General features: G+C 38.3%; 1 protein-coding gene across 2 annotated transcripts in view; it reads left to right on the forward strand.

Annotated features, from left to right (window-relative positions):
* Nucleotides 1–25,358, forward strand: part of ACMSD (aminocarboxymuconate semialdehyde decarboxylase) — a 61,543-nt gene that overhangs the window by 34,857 nt on the left and 1,328 nt on the right. For both annotated transcript variants that reach the window (XM_070389658.1, XM_070389667.1), the window contains one exon: nt 21,494–21,592. In XM_070389658.1, coding sequence (XP_070245759.1) covers nt 21,494–21,592 — 99 coding nt within the window. The remainder of the gene's footprint in view (nt 1–21,493; nt 21,593–25,358) is intronic.

Consider the following 25,358-nt stretch of genomic DNA (forward strand, 5'->3'; position numbering starts at 1 on the left):
AACTCAGAGGGGACTTTGCAAAATTGCAAAGGTGCATTCAAACTGTGAAGACTTGAGCCACAGAAATGTGGGCATCAAAAGCAAATGTGACCTCATTTTATGTGACTTCACATGCTGGTGAATCTAGGACACAGAGGCAGTATATATTAATAATGTAGAATTCTCTTTAAAATATTAATGTTTCTTCATTTTAGTTATATTCACATTAGCAAAATCTTTCAAAAACAATTCCCAAACCAGAACAGCTAAGGAAAGTCCTAGCATGACAGCCAGTCTAGACATAAACTGTCCAAATTAGAGCTAGAGGAGGGAGGTTAGAGCTATTGAGCTGTGGAGGGAGGTCCAGGACAGATAAAATGAAATGGATGGATTATTTGATGTGTTTGAATTTGAAACAATGATCACCAGCCAGGCATTCAACAGATCTATTTATGCATTAGGAACAAACAAGCTGTACCTATATAGAAAATATAGCAGATGAAACAAAAGGAAAGAATGGATGGATGATTTGACGTGTTTGAATTTGAAACAATGATCATCAGCCAGGCATTCAACAGATCTATTTATGCATTAGGAACAAACAAGCTGTACATATATAGAAAATACAGCAGATGAAACAAAAGGAAAGAATGGATGGATGATTTGATGTGTTTGAATTTGAAACAATGATCATCAGGCAGGCATTCAACAGATCTATTAATGCATTAGGAACAAACAAGCTGTACATATATAAAAAATATAGCAAATGAAACCAAGGAAATAACTCCAAGAAAACAAACATCCATACAAAGACAGATAATCACTGCACACTACTTGACTCAACAGTGAACAATATTTATATTTCTAGTGTAATAAGCATTAACTTAATTGAAAATTGTAATTCTACTAGGAAAATGGAGGGGGGAAGTTGGGGTAAGAAATTCTCCACGATCATAATGGGAAGTCAGTAAATACTCTCTAAAGCTAATAAATCAAGAAACAATACTATAATCTTATTATCTAGATCTGTGAGGGTGATTATCAGAAGAGTCATGATAAAAGATAAAAGAGGCTGCTTTCAGCAACAAGAGCTGGGAAAGTGGACCCAGGACTGTATTTTATAAGAAAGACATTAGTAATATTTGATTGTTTAACTATGTATTAAACATAGTTTAAAAACCTTCTCTGGTAGCTCAGACAATAAAGAATCTGCCTGCAATGCAGGAGACCCAGCTTCAATTCCTGGGTCGGGAAGATCCCCTGGAGAAGGAAATGGCAACCCACTCCAGTATTCTTGCCTGGAAAATCCCATGGACAGAGGAGCCTGGCGGGCTACAGTCCAGGGAGTTGAAAACAATCAGACATGACTGAGCGACTAACACTTTCACTTTCAGTTAACTATGTATAGGTGTAATTTTGATAAATCAAAATTCTAAATAATACCTTAAGGATAAATAGATATATGTCATATATACACCAAAACCATTTATTGCACCCCTACTACTTCTAAAGTTCCCTCCAAACAGAAGACTTGAATTACATAATCTCTTAGCTTCCTCCCATCTCTAAAATTCTTTGCTTTTTCTCTGTCTACTTATTTTTAAAGACAGATGCAAAGAATACTGGTTATATTTTACTGGTCTATCACTGTGAAAAATATGAAAAAACTTATTGCTTCCCAGTTTTAACATGATCAGGGCTTCCCTTGTGGCTCAGCTGGTAAAAAATCTGCAAGCAATGTGGAAGACCTGGGTTCAAACTCCAGGTTGGGAAGATCCCCTGGAGAAGGGAACAGCTACCCACTCCAGTATTCTGGCCTGGTGAACTCCATGGTCTGTATAGTCTATGCGGTAGCAAAGAGTCAGATAACGACTGAGCGACTTTCACTTTCACTTTAACATGATCATAGAAAATTCACTTTATATATTTAGGTAGATAGATTTTGAGAGGTCTGTTATCCTCCCCTTATGATTGCATCATAATTTTGGCTAGATCCAGTGCTAAGCTCTTTGCTGCAGAAGACATTGCCCCAACTCAGTGGATCAAAACAATAAACATTTATTATCTCATATGGTCTCTGTGTCTGGCATTTAGGAACAGCTGAGCGGTCTCAGAATTTCTCACAAGGTTGCAGGCAAGTTGTCAGTCAGAGCTGCAGTCACCTGAAGGCTCAAATGGGGATGACGGATTTATTTTCCAGGTGACTTTTATACATTACTGGCACATGGGTGCTGGACTTTGGCAAGAGGCCTCACTTCCTCCTCATCTGGGTCCCTCTAACTCTCCCTCTGGGTCCCTCTAACTCTCCTTAAGTATCCTCACAACATGGCACCTGGCTTTCCTAAAGAATGAATGATCTGAGAGAGAAATGGGTGTGGGACAGGAAAAGAGAGCAAGAGAGAGATGGAGTGTATACCAGGCAGAAGCTGCCCTTTTATGACCTACCCTCAGAAGCAAGTCACTAAATCTGGCCCACATTCAAATGGAGTGGAATTCAGCTCCACCTTTTGAAGGGAGGAGTATCAAAGAATTTGAAGACATATTTTTAAACTACCACACTATACACTCTGGTGACAAATTATTTACGAACTAAGTAATTCCTCCTAAATGCAAAATATCTTTAGTCCTCCCACAACCACCTCAAAGTCTCATCCATTTATAGCATAAGCTTAAAGTGTAGGATCTCAGTGTTTAAAGTAACTTGTGGATGGCGCTCCTCATGTGGAGTTTCGCTCAGTCTGAACTACAGAGGTAACTTCTTTGCAGCACATACTCAAACTATAAAATGGTGAGACAGGCAAAGGGTAGTTGCTTCAGACCCTCCTTTCCAAAAAGGGGAATCAGGAGATTTAGAGGAGTTACTCATCACCAGCAAATCTGAAATCTATCAGGCACATGTTGACAATTCTTTGATTAGAGCTCAGAGCATAGAATGATTCTCCAGTCTTGGTTCTACTCTCTGAGTCATCCCTCCTTTTCCATGAAAGGTAGCCCATGTTTGTGGCTGAGTAGTTTCTACAGACTGCTTCATGCTCTCCACAACTTTTGAGGCCCAAAGGCTTCATTTAGTTCTAGCTGTTCCTTTAAATCCAAGTTGGTGGTGTTTCTGCAAATACAATTCTCTTTGCAGGTCTTTTATGAATCTTATTAGGCTTCAGGTGTGTGTGTTAGTCACTCAGTCGTGTCTGATTCTTTGCAACCCCATGGATTATAGCCCACCAGGCTCCTCTGTCCATGGAAATATCCCAGCAAGAATACTGGAGTGGGTTGCCATTTCCTTTTCCAACATTAAGCTTCATACCATTGCGCAAAAGGCTTACCCACAAATTTCTGAGAAAAGGCTTTCTCTACATATTCTGCAAAGGCTGCTGAGGGACAACACTCTTAAGCTACCTAGAAGCCCTTATTGTCTGAAGGTTGTTCTTTGAGGCACTGTCTTAAATCTTTTGAAATCATAACAAACATATTATAGTCACATCTTGGGTTCATTTTTAGACTATATCTTTCAGATTGCACCCTGCTCTTAACCTTTGCTGGAAAGCTATCTCTAATTTTAGTATCATTTGCCATCAGAGGGGCTGAGAAATTTCAAACCCAACAATTCCTTTATTTATAATGGTGTTGGTTTAGTTGCTAAGTCATGTCTGACTCTTGTGACTCCATGGACTGTAGCCCTCCAGACTACTGTCCATAGGATTTTCCAGGCAAGAATACTGGAGCGGGTTGCCATTTCCTTCTCCAGAGGATCTTCCCAACCAGGGATCTGCACTGCAGGCAGATTCTTTACTGACTGAGCAATCATTCCTTCCTTTAAGGCAGTCCGCTTTGCATTTTACTATAGGCAGCAAGAAGCAGGCATGCAGCACTTCCAGCACTGTCTGGAAATTTCCTTTGCAATGTCACCCAGTTGATAAATATAATTTCTAGTTTGCATATTACTGTTGGTAACAATATTGCTTTTTTTTTTTTTTGGCCACAATGTAGCAAGGATCTCCTTTCCTCTAGTTTCCAATAACATTTTCCTTTTTCTCCCAAAGTCCTTGCTGGTAACTTTCTCACAAGTTATCACGCTTTTAATAACAGTCTTAACAAGAGTCTCCAGTCTTTTCACTATCTCAAGATCCTTACAACTTCCTCCGACCAATCCATTCCAAAACCACTCCCCTGTTTTTAAGTTTTCATTGTGGCAACGGCCTACTTCCAGGCACCAAAATCTGTATTAGTTATCTATTGCTACATACTACATTAACCTAAAACTTAGATTAGGTTTGGGGCTTCCCTGTGGGCGCAGTGATAAAGAATCCCCCTGCCAACGCAGGCGATGCAGGAAATGTCAGTTTGACTCCTGGGTAGGGAAGATGCCCAGGAGAAGGAAATGGCAACCCACTCCAGTATTCTTGCTGGAAAATTCCATGGACAGAGGAACCTGGTGGGCTACAGTCCACGAGGTCTCAAAGAGTTAGACACAACTGAGTACGCACAACCAACCAACTAGGTCAGGTTTAAAAACACAATGAACATTTATTATCTCATTCATTTCCTCTGAGTCAGGAATCCAGGAATTCCATGGCTGGGCAATTTGGAGTCAGGCTTTCTTATGAGGTTCAGTGAGACCACTACAGCCCAAGAATATCTGTCTTTCATTCTTTCACCTTTTAATTTTTTTTTGCCCATTACTTTTTACACTAAATTAACCCCAAACTCTCCGCCAATTTTGTAACTTTCTTCTCTTAAACACATTAGATACAGTAGTCTATTAATTCTTTCTTCTTGGAAAAATATCTCAGGAGTCTCTGACTTGCTCAAATATGGACTGGGTTGCTATTTAGACCTGCTGCTCAGCTGTCATCTTGAGATCCCCCCTTTGCATGCCTCATGTTCTCTCTCTCTCTCTCTCTCACTGGGTTCCCAGCTTCCCGAGACCCACAATTTTCCAATTTCTTGCTTTAGTCCTTCATCTTGGCAGAGAACATCTTCTAATAACTTTCTAAGAAAGAGAGTATGGGAGATAAAATTTTTGAAGCCTTGGTTATCTCAATATTTCTTTATTCTTCCTCTGTTGTTCGGTCGCCAAGCCATATCTGACTCTGCAACCCCATGGACTGTAGCACGCCAGGCCTCCCTGTCCCTCACTATCTCCTGGAGTTTGCCCAAGTTCGTGTCCAGTGAACTGGTGATGCCACCCAACCATCTCATCCTCTGTCACCCTCTTCTCCCTCTGCCTTCAATCTTTCTCAGCATCAGGGTTTTTTTCCAATGAGGCAGCTCTTTGCACCAGGTGGCCAAAGTGTTGAAGCTTCAGCTTCAGCATCAGTCTTTCCAATGAGGATTTAGGGTTGATTGGTTTAATCTCCTTGCTGTCCAAAGGACTCTCCAGAGTCTTCTCCAGCACCACAGCTCGAAAAAATCAATTCTTTGGCACTCTGTTTTCCTTATGGTCCAACTCTCATATCTGTACATGACTACTGGAAAGACCATAGCCTTCACTATACAGAGTTTAGTCGGCAAAGTGATGTCTTTGCTTTTTAATAAACTGGCTAGGTTTGTCATAGCTTTCCTTCCAAGAAGCAATGATCTTCTAATTTCATGGTTGTAGTCAACATCCACAGTGATTTCTGAGCCCAGGAAGAGAAAATCTGTCACTGCTTCTACCTTTTCTTCTTTCATTTGCCATGAAGTGATGGGGCTGGATGCCCTGTCTTAGTTTTTTAAATATTGAGTTCTAAGCTGGCTTTTTCACTCTCCTCTTTCACCTTCATCAACAGGCTTTTATAGTTACTCTTCACTTTCTGCCATTAGAATGGTATCATCTGCACATCTGAGGTTATTTCTCCCAGCAACCTTGATTCCAGCTTGTGATGTGCTCTGCATATAAGTTAAATAAACAGGTGACAATATACAGCCTTGTACTCATTTCTCAATTTTGAACCAGTCAGTTTTTCCATTTAAGGTTCTAACTTGCTTCTTGATCTGCATACAGGTTTCTCAGGAAACACGTAAGATGGTCTAGTATTCCCACCTCTTTAAGAGTTTTCCACAGTTTGCTGATTCACATAGTCAAAGGCTTTAGCACAGTCAATGAAACGATAGATTTTTTTATGGAATTCCCTTGCTTTCTCTATGATCCAGAGAATGTCGGCAATTAGATCTCTGCCTTTTCTAAACCCAGCTTGTACATCTGGAAGTTCTTGATTCAGGTACTTGCTGAAGCCTAGCCTGAAGGATTTTTGAGCATATTCTTCCCTTACAAAGAGTTAATTGTTTAGCTAAGTATATAATTCTAGCTTGGAATCTGTTTTCCTGATGAATTTTAAATACATTTTCACATTATATTTTGACTTCTAGAGTTGTTATTGAATAATAAAATGCAAGTCTAATCTCTGAAACTTCATATAAAACATACTTCTCTCTCCTTCACTCTCAGTTTCAAAGACTAAAAGATTTTCTTTTTGTCCTGAAATTTCTTAGTAATGGACTGTTTTTGCCCATTATGCTAGCCATTTGGTGAGTCCTTTTATTCTGCAAATTTTCTTAATTTACTCCTTTAATGACTTCCTTCTCCCCCACCTCTGCCCCTATTTTTTCTTTCTGGAGTTCCTATTCTAAAGTTGAATCTTTTTTTTTTTCCTGTCTTACATCTCCCCTTTTTGAGCTTTTGTTTTACTTTATGGGAGATTTCCTCAATTTTATTAATAAATCCTTCTATGTAATTGGCTTTTAATATTTAATTTGCAAGATCTTGATGTTACTGTTCTTGTTCTGTAAACCTTTTTAAAATATCCTGTTATTGTTGAGTGAATGCCATACCTTTTAAAACTCTAAAAATATTAATAATTTTGGGAAATATACTTCTCCCCACAAGCCTTCCTGCAATTAGTTTTTTGTCTTTTAAGTTTCAGTATTTCATATTAAATGCTTTCCTTAAATGTCCATAATCCCCGGCTATCTACTTTTACTTAAGAGTGGTCACTAAAAAGATGATTGGAAGTCTCTGCATATGGATGGGACCTGTCAAGTGGGATTTTCTCTACAGAGTAATCCAACTGGGCCATGTCCTTTGGAAATTCTAGATATTTGGTCTTTCCTTTTTGATTTATCACTTTCCCAGAGAAGTTCTTTCAATTTCTTATCTGAATGGTAAAGTCCTCAGTCACTCAGTCGTATCCGACTCTTTGCGACCCCATGGACTGTAGCCCACACGGCTCCTTTGTCCATAGAATTTTCCAGGCAAGAATACTGGAGTGGGTTGCCATTTCCTACTCCAGGCAATCCTGATCTAAGGATTGAACCTACATCTTCTGCATCTCCTGCAATGAAAGGCAGATTCTTTACCACTAGCACCACATGGGTTAAAACCAGTAAAGGCCTGGTTGCCAGTATTCTAAGAACTGAGTGGAGAATAAGGGTTGGGATGCTCAATTTTTAATAAATAAACTTTTGCTTTCAGAACATTCCATGCTCTCAACTGTGCCTGGTATCTTCCAGTTTAGAGACTCTCTCTTTCACCCCCTTTTGAGGCTAACTGACCAATCTTTTGTCAGAATGAGGGGAAAGCAGACACTGGACTAAGCAGTGAGGGAGGTGGTCTAGGGTCTAACTGCTTCTGCAACAGGCTTGCAATGAATCTTCCTGTTGTTAGTTCAGTCTTTGTCTTGACTTCCAGAGGTACCTGGTGCTGTCTATTACAGATATTTGGTGATATAAGCCAGATTACTTTTTGGCCTATATCATACTAGCTAGGAATTTCTCTTTCTTGGTCTTCTAAAGTTAGTTATTGTCCAACAGCTTTCCAGTTTCTGAAATTTTCTTATTTCTTCTGTCCTGTTCTCTTTGTCCTTGTGGGTGTACACTTTTTAAAATCCACTTTACCATCTATTTCTTGGGGTTTCAAACTGTGATTCTTAGATCAATTCCAGCCCACAAAGATTTTGTTACCAGTCTACGGTAAGAGGAAGAATTTGTGCCAGAATGTAAACTGATTTACTAATGACACAGTTTAGTTTAACTGTCTTTTGGGTTTTTTATTTTATTTTATATATTTTTAATTAATCATTATTTATTTTTAACTGCACTGGGGCTTTGTTGCTACACATGGGCTTTCTCTAGTTGTGGTGAGCAAGGGCTGCTCTCTAGTTGTGATGCATGATCTTCTCATTGCAGTGGCTTCTCAGTGCAGAGCACAGGCTCTAGGGCAAGTGGTCTTCTGTGGTTGCAGCATTCAGGCTCAGCAGCTGTGGCTCTTGTGTTCTAGAGCACAGGCTCAGCAGTTGTGGTACATGGGATTAGCTTCCCTGCAGCATGTGGGATCTTCCTGGACCAGGGATACAACCAGTAACCCGTGCATTACAAGGCAGATTCTTAACCACTGGACCATTAGGAAAGTCCTGATTTTGTTTTTAATGGCAAGACTTTTTCAGTAAAGGAAGTGGTGCATTGATTTACATTCTAGGGTAAGTTCCTTATGTCATCATGCACAAGTGGAAGACCAGTTTGGATACATGTAATAATACTAGTCTTGACCTTTCCTCCCTTTCTCTAATGAAATTTATCTTATCTATATCTCATCCTCCTATGGCCCAGCTTCCAGTTCTCTGAAGTCATATTCATGGTTACATGCAGTAATAGGTTAGCAGAAACTACAGCAATAGAAGGTCCGGCCAGATTTTCAGAATTTAAAGAATATTCTAGTACTCTCTCTGGCTTAGATTGAAGGTAGAAAGAAGAAAGATGATATGCCTCTTTCTGAAGTAATGATGTAAAATAAGGCTTGGATCTTCTATGGCAACTTCATCAAAAGTGAAGAGGGAACAAGATAAAAATAAAAAACCTAGAAAGCCAAGCACATGCCCAGAGCAGGATACATTCTCAGGAAAGACAAGATAGGGCCCTATGCTTTAATCTCTCCCTGATCTTTAGGATCAGCATCAGTAGGAAGTGAATGCCAAGATGAGGTTGTAAATGGCCTGGCCAAGTTTTCAAGGAAGGTCCATCACAGAGCCAATCTGCAAAGACCAGGAGAGGTTTTTTCCTTATCTTTTTTTCATTCTCTTTTTGTTCTGGGAATTTAAATAACTCTTTATTCAAACATGAGCTGACACAAGCTTAAGTAACAGAGACTTCAGAGAGCATATATAACAAAGAATGTCTTTCAAAACAGTTTGAAAAGTCACTAAATAAACAATACAAAGCACACAAAGAAATATCAATGAACCCTGAGAAGAAGGAAGAATCTGCTTACCAAAGTTACCATATCACAATATTCAGAATGTCTAGCTTTCAGCAAAAAATTAAGAGGCATTCAAAGAAAAAAGAAATTGTGGCCCATTCCTATAGGGAAAAAAAAACTAACAAACTGTCATTGGAGAAACATTGGACTTACTAGATAATGATTTTAAATCAACAGCCTTAAATATGATCAAGAAATAAAGAAAAATCATAGACCAAGAACTAAAGGAAACCAGGAGACTAATGTCTGAACAGAGACTAACAATAAATATATAAAAATTATGAAAAGAAAACAAACAGAAATTCTGAACCTAAAAAGTACAATAATTTTAATGAAAAACTCACACGAAGGTCATACACCCAACAAGAGATTTGTATTCAAATATATAATAATCTCATATATCTCATAATTCAAATATCTCATAATTCAATAATAAAAAGGCACATAACCCAATTAAACTGAGCAAAGGATTTGAATAAACTTTTCTCAAAAAAAGATATTAGTATATAAATGGCTAACAAGCACTGGTAAAGATGTTCAACGTTACTGGTTATCAGGGAAAGGCAAATCAAAACCATAACGAGATAACCTTCATCCTCACCAAGATGACTATATTTTTTTTGAAATGGAAAATGTTGACAAGAATGTGAAGACATTGCACGCTGATGGTTGGAAGATAAAGTGGTTATCTTCCATTAGCTGCTGTGGAAAACGGTTTTGTAGGTCTACAAAAGGTTAACCATAGAATTAGCATATCCCAACAGTGCCATTCCTGAGTAGATATTGAAAAGACTTAAGACCAAGTATTCAAACAAATACTTGTATACAAATGTTGGTAGTAGCATTATTTGCAAGAGCCAAAAGGTAGAAACAAATGTCCATCAACAAATGAATGAATAAACAAAATGTTTTATACCCATACAATGGGATATTATATTCAGCCAAAGAAAGAAATGAAATACCAATATATGCTACAACATGGATCTTGAAAACATGCTAAGTGAAAGAAGTCAGACACAGAGGTCATGTATTGTATGATTCCATTTCTTTGAAGAATCTAGGATAGATAAACCCACAGAGACAGAAAGCAGAATAGTGGTTGCCAGGGGGTGGGTAGGAATGGAGAGTGACTTCTTAATATGTACAAGGTCTCCTTTGAGGGTGTAAAAATGTCTTAGCCAAGATAGAGATGATGGTTGTACATCATAAGAAAACATGAGTGGAAATGTACTAGATGTGAATGTACTAGATGTCATCACAGTATACACTTTAAAATGGCTAATTTTATGTTTTCAAATTTCCCCTCAATTTTTTTTTTAAATGAAGAGGACTCTATCTGCAAGAGAGACTTTCAACCACCCAAACCAAAGCCTCTATTTATATGTTATTTTGTATATTTTTAAAAGAGAAACCAGAAACACCTGTTCTGCAAAATAAAATATTTTATCTGACAGTAAAATAAATGGCTCATTTATAGAAATAACAATGTTATTTGGGGGCACTTTATGGACCAGTTTTTACAGTGGGCATGCATGTGATCTTGTCTTGGGCATTTGAATCTGTGGGTTAGAAAATGGACCTAAAACTAGAGACCAGTCAGGCCCAAAAGCCAAAGCTTTTTCTTCATTCATTTCCTAAGTCTTCTGACTCTTTAACATTCGGGACTGCTCTATTTTGGGATTCTAAAGCAATGAAAAGGTCCTTTATCACCAAAGATGTGATTATATCTATTGTAGTTGGTGGAGTATACCATATGTATTAGAAATGTTTCCACTCTGACTTGAAAATTAAATGTATTTTAATACTTCTGTCTGTAAGTATTCTGGATAAGTGATGTTTTCTTGTGCACTGCAGTCCTCAGTAGAGTGGAACCCTTTCTGATGCCTGTAAGCTTCCCGAGAACAAGAGTATAACTTACTACCTTCTCAAGAAGTTATGGTAAGTGAGAGACAGTTCAAGTCCTGGCTCTACTGCATGTCAGCTGGGTGAACTTTAGTATCAGGTCACTGATTGCCTTCAACCTCAGTTTCCTCAACTGTAAAACACAGATGATAGATAGCCAGACAGAGTTGATGTGAGGAGCTAATATAACACAATGCCAAAGGACTCTCCAAATGTCAGTGCTTTTTGCACAGTGGTTGTAAAGTTAATATTTGTTTAACTGAGTTGTGTAATGATCTTGTGGATATAAGGCTAATCTTGCTTTGCACTGATTGAGTTAAATCAAGCTATTTCTCTAGGAAATTATGTCTCAGGGAACAAAGTGAATCCTTGATATACTAGGATTTTTGTAATAAGCTATGTTGTAAGAGAGGTGTGTTGTATTTACCGCAAATGCTACTAATGAAATATGCTAATGAGAAGAGAGTTAATTGTTCCTTTTCCAGAAGACAAATGAATTCTCTTCCACTATTTGAGTTTCTTTAGTAAGTCACATCTTTCAGTGTTCACAGCATTCCCTGAGAATGTGAAAAGTGAATACGTCCCAGCAGGTGAGCAGTTTCTTTCTTTTCCCTGGCAGGAATATTAATCACTATTATTACCACTCAGGAGTCTTTGACTTCATAGGGAACGTGTGCCACTAACTTTGGGGAGGGAAATTATGTTGGGGTGGTGTTGGTGTGGAGAAATCAATCAGGATTAGCTACTGCTTTCCTGCCTAATAAGGAAAGCCAGTACCTGTTGAGGTTTAATTTTAGAATCCTAGAAGAGTTAGCCACACTACCTAAAATGTCAACTATTAAAATTATTCCTCTGATTTTAGTAGAGTCTTTAGAAAGGGCCCACTAAAATGTAGATGTTAATAAATATTACTGTAGCAAATATCACAGATATCCTTAAAAAATTGGTTCATAATTATGGTCAGTCCCAAAGGACTAGAAGTCTAGATCACAGACAAGAAGGAAAAAGAAAGAACAAAGTTCTAGCTTTTGGAAGGCTAGGACCAGGTATGTTCCTTGGAAGCCTGAGGTATCACGAGAACCTTGGATATCTCACAGAGCTTGTATCAGTAGGAAACGAGGCAACAGTCATCCAAGGCCATATTCTATGCTTCCTTAACCAGACTCTGCATCCATTTAGAACACAATCAATTTGCAGTTATAGTAGGTGATAGAAATAGCAATAGGGGCTGTCCTGGTGGCTCAGTGGTAATGAAAGTGCCTGCCAATGCAGGAGAAATACCTGGGTCAGGAAAATCCCCTGGAGAAGGAAATGGCAACCCACTCCATTATTCTTGCCTGGGAAATCCCATGGACAAAGGAGCCTGGAGGACTACAGCCTGTAGGGTCGCAAAAGAGTTGGACACGACTTAGTGAACTAAACAAGAAATAGCAATACAAAAATTATTTTTAACTCAGCAAGTATTTATTAAGCATCTATCAAGCAAAGACTGGGAGCAAGTGACCTTCATCCTACAGGACCATTTGACTCTGAAGGAATCTCTTCTCCCCATCTCTTCCCTGTACTATCCCTTCTCTGAATAAGAAATCCAATTAACAAGGACTCTACCTCCAATTTTTTTATGCCTACTTCCCTCTCCCTTAAGAAATCACTAACAAGTTAGAAATGGTCAAAAGTTTATCAGAAGGTATCAATAAAAGGTGTTTAATTGGATAATAGGTATAAAAAATTTACAAACTAGATGATCACAAATGGATAATTAATCTCCTATAGAGAGGAGTTGTGAGCAATAGCTATTAAATAATAATTAAATACTGCCAAACCATAAGGTGTACCTTCCCTGGTGACTCACCCAGTAAAGAATCTGCCTGCAATGTGGGAGACTCAGGTTCAATCCCTGGGTCAGGAAGATTTCCTGGAGAAGGGAAAGGCTACCCACTCCAGTATTCTTGCCTGGAGAATTCCACAGCCAGAGGAGCCTGGCAGGCTTCAGTCCACGAGTCGCAGAGAGTCAAGACGTGATTGAGCGACTAACACAGCAAACCGTAAGTCTGGTGTTCTGCAACAGGCTTCCAAAATCAAGTTAGGCAGGAGAACAAAGAAGTGCCCTAACCAGGAAGAATGAATTGCAGAGGAGTGGTTCATTTCTGCTTTAAAATCATTTGCTTCCTTTGCCATAGAACAGAACAGACTCCTCCATGCTTAAACCATATTTATATCTGAGAAGGCCATAATAGTTGGAATGGAAGAATTCCTGACTAGAATGAAAAATCATTTTCTAGGTTTCAATTTCATGTTAATGTGGTTGACAAATGTAATATAAGCATGGGACTTTTTAAAATTATGTTATGTTTTGCAATTGTAAACAACTTTAGCTAGAGGAGTAGAGATAAGGACGAATGAACCTCCAGTGAATACCAAGCTGGCAGTTCAGAACGAGATCAGCTGTTGGCACAGATGTGAGGAAACATAACTTTGGGTCTTTAGGGTTTCTACCAGAAGGTGTATTGATTTGCTTGGTTTTATACAGTACATGAATACAGGAATCTAGAGAGAGAATTGTGAGTCTATCAAGGCCTTCCTCTAAACTTTAGTATATACTTCTCCACATTGTTTCATGTAAATGTAATCATAAAACCTAGGAAAATCTTTTTTTCTGGTAGAAATCAAAGTGTCATTTATCCTCATAACAACTCAACTTGAGAGTACTTAAAATACATTTAATATATTCTGTATGAATGGCGGACAGATGTCACAACTTGTTTGTCAAAACCCACAGAATGTACAACACAAAGAGTGAGCCTTACTGTAGAGTACAGACTTTAGTTAATATTAATAAGAATAACTATGGACTCATGGAAAAAACACATTTAATATTTAGGCCTAGTAACAATCTGACTTCCTTCTTTCATATATTCAAGCCTTCATCCCTTCAACACACAAAACCACTCTCAAGACTGATTATAAGCACAGGTCAGAGTTTTATTTCAAATGAAGAGGCTTTCTGAAAAGCCCAATTCAAAGATTCTATCTTAGCAGAGTCATTTTATAGGGGAAAAATGGCTAGACAGTTATTATTAGACTATATTTTAAATACGGAGATGACTATCTAGTTAAGGACAATTAGCCTCTTTGCATTATTGGTTAAAGTTCTTAGATTAGTTTCAAGACTAATAGTCAACTGAATGGATTTCCTAGGAGGGGCTTTTGGCTTCCTTGGTGGCTCAGTGGTAAAGAATCTGCCTACCAGTGCAGAAGACCCGGGTTCAATCCCTGGGTCAGGAAGATCCCCTGGAGAAGAAATAGCAAACCACTCTAGTATTCTTGCCTGGAAAATCCCATTGACAGAGGAGCCTGGAGGGCTATAGTCTATGGGGTCACAAAAGAGTCAGACACAAATTCACAATTAAACAGCAGCAAACAGCAGCAGGAGGGGCTTTTAAGTTCTATAAAGTCTATCAGAAAATTGCTCAAGTAGTTTATCAAGCATACTAAACTATATATGTAGAAAAAGCACTCAACAAACTCCAACAGTCTTTCATGATGAAACCACTCAAAAACTGGTAGAAAGGAAGTTCCACAATCTGATAAAGGACATCTATGAAAAATCCACAATTAACATCATACTTAATGGCAAAAGATTGAAAGGTTCTGTTCTCACCACTTCCATTCAACATTGTATTAGAGATTGTAGCCAGGGAAATTAAGCAAGAAAAAGAAATAAAAGGCATAAAAACTGGAAAGAAAGAAGCAAAATTATTTGAAGATGACATGACTTTGTATATATAAAATCTAGAGAACCCACAAATAAAGCATCAGGGCTAATAAAGAGATTCAGCAAGGTTGTAGAATAAATATATAAAATATATACAAATATATAAGATAAATATACAAAAATTACCCACATTGCTATATACTAGCATTGAATAATCCATAAATGAAATTGAGGAGACAATTCCATTTACAATAGCATCAAGAAGAATAAAATACTTAGCAGTAAATTCAACTAAAGAAGTGAAGACTTGGACACTAAATTACAAAATACTGCTGAAGAAAATTAAAGAAGACCTAAATAAATGAAAAGACATCCCATGTTCATCTGCTGGAAAACTTAATGTTGTTAAATGGCCATACTTCTCACATTGATCTACAGATTGAATGCAATCCCTTTCAAAAATCCAGGGTTTGTTTTGTTTGTCTTCACGGGAATTGACAAGTTGATGCTAAAATTCATACGGAAATACAAGGGACCCAGAATGGACGAAATGATTTTGAAAAAGAACAGAATTGGAGGACTCACACTCTCAATTTCAAAACTTTCTACAGATATATAGGATAATCAAAACTGGGTGATGGTGGCTTAAAGACAGACATAAAGATAACTTATTCTGAACAAAAGTACCAATACAAGTCAATAAAGAAAGAATAGTATTTTCAATATATTGTAGTGGGATAACTGAATATCCACATGCATAAAAAGAATAATAATTAAGTTGGATCTCTTCTTCACACTCAAAATACACAAAAGTTAACTCAAAATGGACCAAAGACCTAGAGGGAAGAGCTAAAACTACAAACTCTTAAAAGAAAACTTAGTTGTAAATCTTCGTGATGTCTAGGCAATAATTTCTTGACTATGACACCAAAAACACAAGCAACCAAAGAAAATAATTAAATTCATCAAAATTCTAAAATTTGGGCTTCAAAAGATACAACCAATGAAGTGAAAAGACAACCCACAGAATGAAGAAAATATCTGTAAATCATACATCTGGTAAATCTGTAGTATTTAGAAAATATAAAGAACCTGGCAACTCAACAATAAAAAGGAAACACATGGGCTCGAATAGACACAAAGGACATATAGATATTCCTTCAAAGACATACAAATGGCCAAGGAGCACATGGAAAGATGTTCAACATAATTATTCGTTACAGAATGCAAATCGAAACCACAGTGAGATACCACTTTACACCTACCATGACAGCTATAGTTTAAAAAATGGACAATAACAAGCGTTGGTAAGGATTTGGAGAAATTGGGACCTTCACACATTGCTGTTGAGAATGTCGAATGCTGCAGCCACTGTGAAAAACAGTTTCTCTAAATGTTAAATATGGACTTACCATATGATCCAGCAACTCCATTCCTAGGTATATACCCAGGAGAAGGGAAAAGGTTTTCATAAAAAAAATTTATGAAAACACTTGTTCAGAGAAGTATTACCATAATAGCCAAAAAGTAGCAACAACCCACATATCCATTATCTGATGAATGGATAAACACAATGTGGTGTATCTATTCAATGGAATATTATTTGGCCCAAAATGGAATGAAGTACTGATTCAGGCTATAGCATGGATGAACCTTGAAAATGATATACTAAATGAACGAAGGCGACATACTGCATGATTCCATTTACATGAAATGTCAGAAGGGGCAATTCCATAGACACAGATGATAAGTTAGTGTTTTCAGGGGCCAGAAGGAGGAGGTAACAAGGAGTGCCTGCTAATGAGTATGCAGATCACTTTAAGGTGATAAAAATGTTCTCAAATTAGTGGGAATGATAACACAAATTCACAAATATACTAAAACACATTGAACTGTACACTTTTAAAGAGTGGATTTTCTGGTATGTGAATTATATCTCCAAAAGAGAAAAATGGGGCTCTCCTACACCCCCGAACCCTAGTCTTCATTTGTGGAGACACCTAATGATACTTGTTTCTTGGCCGCTGTTGCTGCTGTTGTTCAGTTGCCCAGTCATGTCCAACTCTTTGTGACCCCATGAACTGTAGCACAGGAGGCATCCTTGTTTCTCACCATCTTGTTTCTCAAGAAAGAAGAAACTATCTTGTTTCTTGGCTACCATTTATGAAATAGACTTTACCATACAAATATATGTGTTTCTATAGGTTTCTTATTAGAAACAGAAATATGAGTATAGCAAATACATTGTCCTAGACTTTGTTTTCCCCTCTTTATAACTTTCTCTTTTTTCTTATTAATTATTTTTATAGGAGTATAGTTGATGTACAATGTTATGTTAGTTTCTGCTGTGTATTAAGTGAATCATATTTTATTATGTACATATACATTATGCATCATACATATACCTATATCCATTCTTTTCTAGATTCTGTTCCCATATAGGTCATTACAATACAGAGTAATGAAAGGAATTTTCATCCCAATCCCAAAGAAAGGCAATGCCAAAGAATGTTCAAACTACTGCATAAATGCACGCATCTCACACACTAGCAAAGTAATGCTCAAAATTCTCCAAGCTGGGTTTCAACAGTACGTGAACCATGAGCTTCCAGATGTTCAAGCTGGATTTGGAAAAGGCAGAGGAACCAGAGATCAAATTGCCAACATCCATTGAATCACTGACAAAGCAAGAGAGTTCCAGAAAAACATCTACTTCTGCTTTACTGATTGTGCCAAAGCCTTTGACTGTATGGAAAATTCTTCAAGAGATGGGAATACTAGACCATCAGACCTGCCTCCTGAGAAATCTATATGCAGGTCAGAAAGCAACAGTTAGAACTGGACACAGTACAACAGATTAGTTCCAAATCTGGAAAGGAGTACATCAAGGCTGTATATTGTTACCCTGCTTGTTTAACTTTTATGCAGAGTACATCATGTGATATACTGGGCTGCATGAAGCACAAGCTGCAATCAAGATTTCTGGGAGAAATACCAATAACTTCAGATATGCAGATGACACCACCCTTATGACAGAAAGCAAAGAACTAAAGAGCTTCTTGATGCAAGTGAAAGAGGAGAGCGAAAAGTTGGCTTAAAACTCAACATTCAGAAAACTAAGATCATGGCATCTGGTCCCATCACTTCATGGCAAATAGACGGGGAAACAATGGAAACAGTGAGACTTTGTTTCCTTGAGCTCCAAAATCACTGCAGATGGTGACTGCAGACATGAAATTAAAAGACGCTTGCTCCTTGGAAGAAAAGTTATAACCAACCTAGACAGCATATTAAAAAGCAGACATTACTTTGCCAACAAAGGTCTGTCTAGTCAAAGCTATGGTTTTTCCAGTAGTCATGTACAGATGTGAGAGATGGACTATAAAGAAAGCTGAGCACCAAAGAATTGATGCTTTTGAACTGTGGGGTTGGAGAAGACTCTTGAGAGTCCCTTGGACTGCAAGAAGATCCAACCAGTCAATCCTAAAGTAAATCCATCCTGAATATTCATTGGAAGGACTGATGCTGAAGCTGAAACTCCAATACTTTGGCCACTTGATGCAAAGAACTGACTCATTTGAAAAGACCCTGATGCTGGGAAAGATTGAAGGCGAGAAAAGGGATGACACAGGATGAGATGGTTGGATGGCATGACCAACTCGATGGACATGAGTTTGAGTAAGCTCCCAGAGTTGGTGATAGACAGGGAAGCCTGGCATGCTTCAGTCCATGGGGTCGCAAAGAGTTGGACATGACTGAGCGACTGAACTGAACGGAATGTGTATATGTCAATCCCAATCTCCCAATTTATCCCTCCCCACTTCCCTCTTGATAACCATGTTTGTCTTCTACATCTGTGACTCAATTTCTGTTTTGTAAAAAGGTTCATTTGTACCATTTAGATTACACATATAAGCGGTATCATATGATATTTGAATTAACTTTAGTAAATTCCATTTGACAGCTATTACATTGTATTTTCTCAGTTACAAGATTCATTCACAATGTAGTGTTAGCATCTGCTCTGAGGATCATTCCTCTTTACAATATAACTTGGTGATTATTTCATTTCAGCATATGCAATTATCCTTCATTTCTTTTTATTTTGGGATATGCTATAATTTAATTTGATAAGTGTTTTGCTACTATAATACTGTTGCAATTAATTTCCTTGAAATATTTCTATTACATGCATATGAGTGGGATACTTACCAGAAGTAAAATTTCTAGTTGAAAATATGTTCCTCTTATTTTATTTCAATAGATGGATTTGTTATTGATTATTGATTTAGTGTCTCTCTTACTAGATCATGAGGTTTCTGAGGAGAGGGACCATTTCTGTCTTTTTCTCCAAAATTTGTTCATTGAACACTGTATATTATGCCATTACACAAATATATCATATTCTTATCCACTGTATTTTTAAAAATTAAAGTACAGTTGACTTACAATGCTATATTCATCTCAAGAATATCTTTCATCACTTTAATTACATCATGCCATTCTTTTCTGGCCTGCAGATTTCCTGCTGAAAAATCAGCTGATAGCCTTATGGGATCCCCGTGTATGTGATTAATTGTTTTTCTTTTGTTGCCCTCAAAATTCTCTTAACTTTTGCCATTTTAATTATGTCTTGGTATGGATTTCTTTGGGTTCATCTTGTTTTGGACTCTTGATGTTACCTGGACCTGGATGCTTGTTTCCTTCTTAGGGAAGTTTTCAGCTATTATTTCTTCAAATACTACTTCTACCCTTTCTCTCTTCTCTTGGGACACCTATAATGCAAGTGTTAGTACACTTTATGTTGTCCCAAAGGTCCCTTAAACTATCCTCATTTTTTAAAATTATTTTTATTTTTCCTGTTTGGCTTAGGTGATTATTACTACTCTGTCTTCCATATCACTTAGCCATTCTTCAGTATCATCTACTCTACCAGTGACTCCCTCCAATGTATACTTCATTGCTGTTATTGTATTCTTCAACTCTTATTGGTTCCTTTTTATATTTTCTAACTCTTTGTTCAAGTTCTCACTTGTTCATCTATTCTTATCCTGAGTTTGGTAAGCATCTTCACAATCATTATCTTAAACTCTTTCTCAGGTAGATCGCTTATCTTCATTTCATTTAGGTCTTTTTCTTCAGTTTTGTCATGCTCTTTTGTTTGAAACACACTCCTCTGTCTCCTGAATTTGCCTAATTCTCTAAGTTTACTCCTATGTATTATGTAGTTAGTTACAACTCCCAATCTTGGAGAAGTGACTTGTCCTAGGGAAGCCCAGCAACATGTTCCCCTTTGATCACCAGAGTCAGATACTCCAGGGGTGTCCCCTACATGGGCTGCATGAGCCTTTCTATTGTAGCAAGGCTGGCTGTTGCAGATGTGCCGGTAGTTGGGGCTGCCCCGGGCGCTAACAGGCTAGAGGGATAATTCCAAAAAAGCAACCACCAGGGCCAGCGTCAGCATGGTAGAGAGAGATTATGAAAACAGGTGCCACAAACATGTCAGTTCCCAAGGGGAGTCCCAGCTGCCCCCCGTTTCTCCACAAGACTCTCTAAGATCAGCAAGTATGTCTGACCCAGACTCCTTTCAAACTGCAGCTTCGGCACAGGGACTTGGAGCAAGTAAGTTTTTGCACATGCCCTTTAAGGATGGCCCTCCAGCCTCTAGTTCTAACATAGGCCCCACTGATTTTCAAAGCTAGACATTCTGGGTGTTCATCTTCCCAGTGCAGGACCAGGCTGGTGACCTCAGTGTGGGACTTGGACACCTGGCTCCTCAGGTAGGACCTCCACAGCTGGTTTTCCTCCTGCTTGTGAGTCACCATGCCAAGAATGTGAGTCCTGACAGCCAGTGTCTCCACCCTCCTACCTGTCAGGTTGTGGTTCTTTATGTCTTTTCTACTAGCCTTCAGGTCATTCTCAGAGATAGTTGCCCTGTTCAGTAGTGTAATTCAGGTGTGACAGGGGGTGAACTTGGGATCTTCCTATTCTGCCATCTTGAGCCCTCCCTGTCCCCATTTCTGTTTTGTTGACCAGGGCAATCTAGATTTTAGCACACTATTTGACATACTGCTTTATGTATTTGTAGACAGACAAGCCTGTGTGCTTTATCATACAAAGTGTCATATAGAACTTCAAAGCTACATCATTGAAAAACACAATCTAGTTTACAGAGATAGTAATTGTTTGTGAGGGTGGGGGGGAACTGGTTAGTTTTTGTTTGTTTTCTTTTCATTCATTTCATCCACGTTTTTTACGTTTTTTACGTTTTCCTTTCTAACTCTGGTATATTTTCAAAAATCGTGGAGTCAATTGCAATGCATCATTTTAAGAAATATAGAATCACTAATTTCATCTGAAGACATTAGCATGTTTTATTAAACAAATGCCTGCTTCTTAGATTTGAGTGTTCTGCAATTCAGTTCCTTAGAAAAAACAAGGGAGGATAGAGGTTTATTTGCAGTTTTAAGAGACCTAATATCACCACCTGCTGGACAAAATGTCAGAATACAATTTGAAGCCGTTAAATTCTAAAACTTCAAATCAGTTTGCTTCCATTAATCAGGGGAAATTTTGTTATTTTACCATAGGAGTGTTTGTAAATACAATTAAGTTTATAAGAGGTTCTTTGATGCTTTAAAAAAGTAAGGATAAATTTGTTCTTTTTTTAGGATAAAGTCATTTTGGGAACTGATTACCCCTTCCCACTAGGTGAGTTGGAACCTGGGAAACTGATAGAATCAATGGGAGAATTTGATGCAGAAACCAAGGTATGTGCCTTTTACTTCATGATCTTATTCCTGAATCTCCCTGATCTAACTGTGTTTGGTTTCAGAGCACTTTGATATGGGATAGCAAAGGACAGAGAAATTGTTGCACTTAGTATTCACAATGGCACCCCACTCCAGTACTCTTGCTTGGAAAATCCCATGGACGTAGGAGCCTGATAGGCTGCAGTCCATGGGGTCGCTGAGGGTTGGACACGACTGAGCGACTTCACTTTCACTTTTCACTTTGCTGCACTGGAGAAGGAAATGGCAACCCACTCCAGTGTTCTTGCCTGGAGAATCCCAGAGACGGGGAAGCCTGGTGGGCTCCCGTCTATGGGGTCGCACAGAGTCGGACACGACTAAAGTGACTTAGCAGCAGCAGCAGTATTCCTAGAACTGTTACTTGATCTTTAGAAATGGCTGATCTATTAAAGAGCAAAGGAAAGTTAAAAAGCTAAAAGTCAACCTAGTACAACTAAATTCATAAAGACAAGAAAGAAAACTGTAAAGAATCATATTTAATAATATATTTAGATGTGCATGTTAGATGAATAAGAAAACATGTTTCTATTACATATCTACCAATCTCCAAAGTTGTAATGATTCTAGTAATTTGGATATTTAGACTCAAGTCTTGATTAACAGGACTCAAGGATGCAGAACCCTCAAGCAACTGGATTTTGTTTTTCTTTCAGCATTTGACTTTTAGGGTAGCTAAATGTGTCTTAATGCTGACACTTCCTATTCTGCCCCTTAGGTTCCTGAAACAACATGAGCTTAAAATGAGGCACTGTGTCTCCAGATTTCCTCTCCTTTGCCATCCCCTTCACATCCCATGGGCTTCTCTGGTGGCTCAGACAGTAAAGAGCCCACCTTCAATGCTGGTTTGATCCCTGGGTCAGGAAGAACCTCTGAAGAAGGAAATGTCTACCCACTCCAGCATTCTTGTCTGGAGAATTCCATGGATGGAGGAGCCCAGCAGGCTACGATCCATGGAGTTGCAAAAAGTCAGACATAACTGAGCAACTAACACTTTGACTATCCCATCCTACAGTGGTAAAGAATCCACCTGCCAATGCAGGAGACAAAGGAGACAAGAATCAGACCAACTGAGTGACTGAGCATGCAAATCCCATTCCACACATGCTCCCAACGAAACAAGTTCTTCCTAAGACTTCACCACTAGGGGACAGGGATGCCAAAATGAAAACACAGGGAGATGTAAATTCCTAAAAAATTTTACAAAAGTCTGTCATAACCCTTTTGTATGAGACTTGACTTTCTTCTAAACTAGGATCCAAAAGTTACCTTCATCTCTAATTCTCTACTCTAATTGTTAGGGATACAGCTCATCACATCTTCTTAGACAGCTTGAAGCACATTAACAGATGCCAAGAAGAGTACATTTTGATATATACTAGTTGCAAGTTATTAACTGGGAAACCTCAGACTGCTTTAAACAGGAAGTGTCTCCTTTGGCACTTAACCACCTTAAGGAAATAAAAATCCTAAATTGTTAAATGGTAGTGGTGGTTTGCCTGGAGAATCCGAGGGATGGGGGAGCCTGGTGGGCTGCCATCCATTGGGTCGCACAGAGTCGGACACGACTGAAGCGACTTAGCAGCAGCAGCAGCGGTGGTGGTGGTGGTTTAGTCACTAAGTTGTGTCCTACTGCTGCAACCCCATGGACCGTAACCCTCCAGGCTCCTCTGTCCATGGGATTCTCCAGGCAAGAATACTGGAATGGGTTGCCATTTCCTTCTCCAGGGGATCTTCCCAACCCAGGAAATTAACCCAGGTCTCCTGCACTGCAGGCAAATTCTTTACCGACTAAGCTATGAGGTAAGCCTTCATATAATTGTTAAATATATACTTATTAAAGTAGAAAGCAATACTAGGATTTTCTCTACTTTTTATATCAAAAGGTGAAAATGAAAAACTCCCTATAACATGAATGAAAATAAACTAAAACCAGACTACCCCAAGCTCCTGTTGTTGTTGTTCAGTTGCAGCCGTGTCCGACTCTGCGACCCATGGACTGCAGCATGCCAGGCCTCCCTGCCCTTCACTGTCTCCCAGAGTTTGCTCAAACTCCACGTCAAATATCCTGATTAAGACTTTAATGGAATAATAATAATTACTATTATATGCCTTTTGTTATTTAATTTTATATGTCTACCACTTTCAAGTTTTCAGAAAATCTTGAATAAAAATTTTATGCAGTCATAAATACATGATATTCTGTAACATTACATGTTACTCATCATAACATTGTAATAAAGACTAAAAACAATCTACAGGGGAATAGTTAAATAAATAACAGTATGTCTATACAATGGAGTCTATATAGCCATTCAGTTCAGTTCAGTTCAGTTCAGTCACTCAGTTGTGTCCGACTCTTTGCAACCCCATGAATCGCAGCACGCCAGGCCTCCCTGTCCATCACCAACTCCTGGAGTTCACTCAAACTCATGTCCATCGAGTCAGTATAGCCATTAAAAAGTATTAAAAATCAATTTCTAAGATATATTAAGAAAGGTACAAAAATGCACATACTTTCATTTGTAAATAGCACACTATCCATTTGTGAAAAAAATTTATAAACCTACATATAAGAATTTGCTTATATATGAATAAAATATCTCTGGAAGAACAGATAAGAAACTGATAAGTCTGGGAAGAAAAAGTAGTGGTTGGGCAGTACTAGTAAAAGGAAACGTACATTTCATATCTTTTGAATTTTGAGCCACATGAAGGTAAAATTTCACTAAAAAAATTTTTAATGAAATAAATAAATCCATTTGATGAGCACAACAACACTGGGAGATAGGCAAATGCATTCCACCAGGTAGATGCACAGGAGGAAATCAAGACTTGGGTGTTAAGTGATTTGCCAAAGGGATATAATTGCTAGATTATAGCACATGAACTCAACTCCAATCTCCTAACTCCAGGATCAGGTCTCTATCCAATACACCAAAATGTATCACCTTCAAAGGATACTTGGTAGCAACGTATTTTAAAAAGTAAAGCAAATAGTTTTTCAGAGCAGCAGCCATTATTTCTGAAGTCTTCCTTTAGAGAAGGATGACCCAGGGTGAATCACAGAAGAACCCCAAGTAAGAGGTCCTTGCTTCACATTACCCACTCTGCAAGCCTATGTGAGAACCCTGACATGGTCATGATACACAGATACACACTAATGGTATGGATGTTACGCAACCCCATACATGTTTCCTTCCGCCCTCAGCTGCATGCCTGTCCTTTGCAAGCTAGACCTATATCAATTAGGGTATCACAAAGTTAACTCTCAAATCACAGGAGCTTTTTCTGTGGAGCAGATCTAATATATAGCTGGGGAGAAGGTGAAAAAAAACTTGGCATTCTCACGTGAAATTTATCAATGTACATATTTGTACAATATTCTGAGACTCTTATTCAGGGTCATGTGAAAGGACAACACATATACGGAGAAAGTAGTGGTACCTAAGCTGTACCTTTTCTCTGTATTTGACTCCAAGTAATTCTTAAAACTCATTGGAGGGTCCTGTAGAGGTTACCAAAGAAGTCATTTTCCTAGGAGGGTTTTCCCTGTTGAAAGTCTCCTCCCCTCCTCCTACAACCAAATTTCAAACTTAGATTTCAAATAGAGGGACAAAGGGGGAATTAGAGAAGGCAGTCAAAAGGTACTAATTTCCAGTTACAAGATAAATAAGTACTAGGATTTTAATCTTCTTATGCTCAGTCATTCAGTCGTGTCCGACTC

Source organism: Bos mutus, chromosome 2, assembly GCF_027580195.1.
Source record: "Bos mutus isolate GX-2022 chromosome 2, NWIPB_WYAK_1.1, whole genome shotgun sequence".
Lineage (NCBI taxonomy): Eukaryota > Metazoa > Chordata > Mammalia > Artiodactyla > Bovidae > Bos > Bos mutus.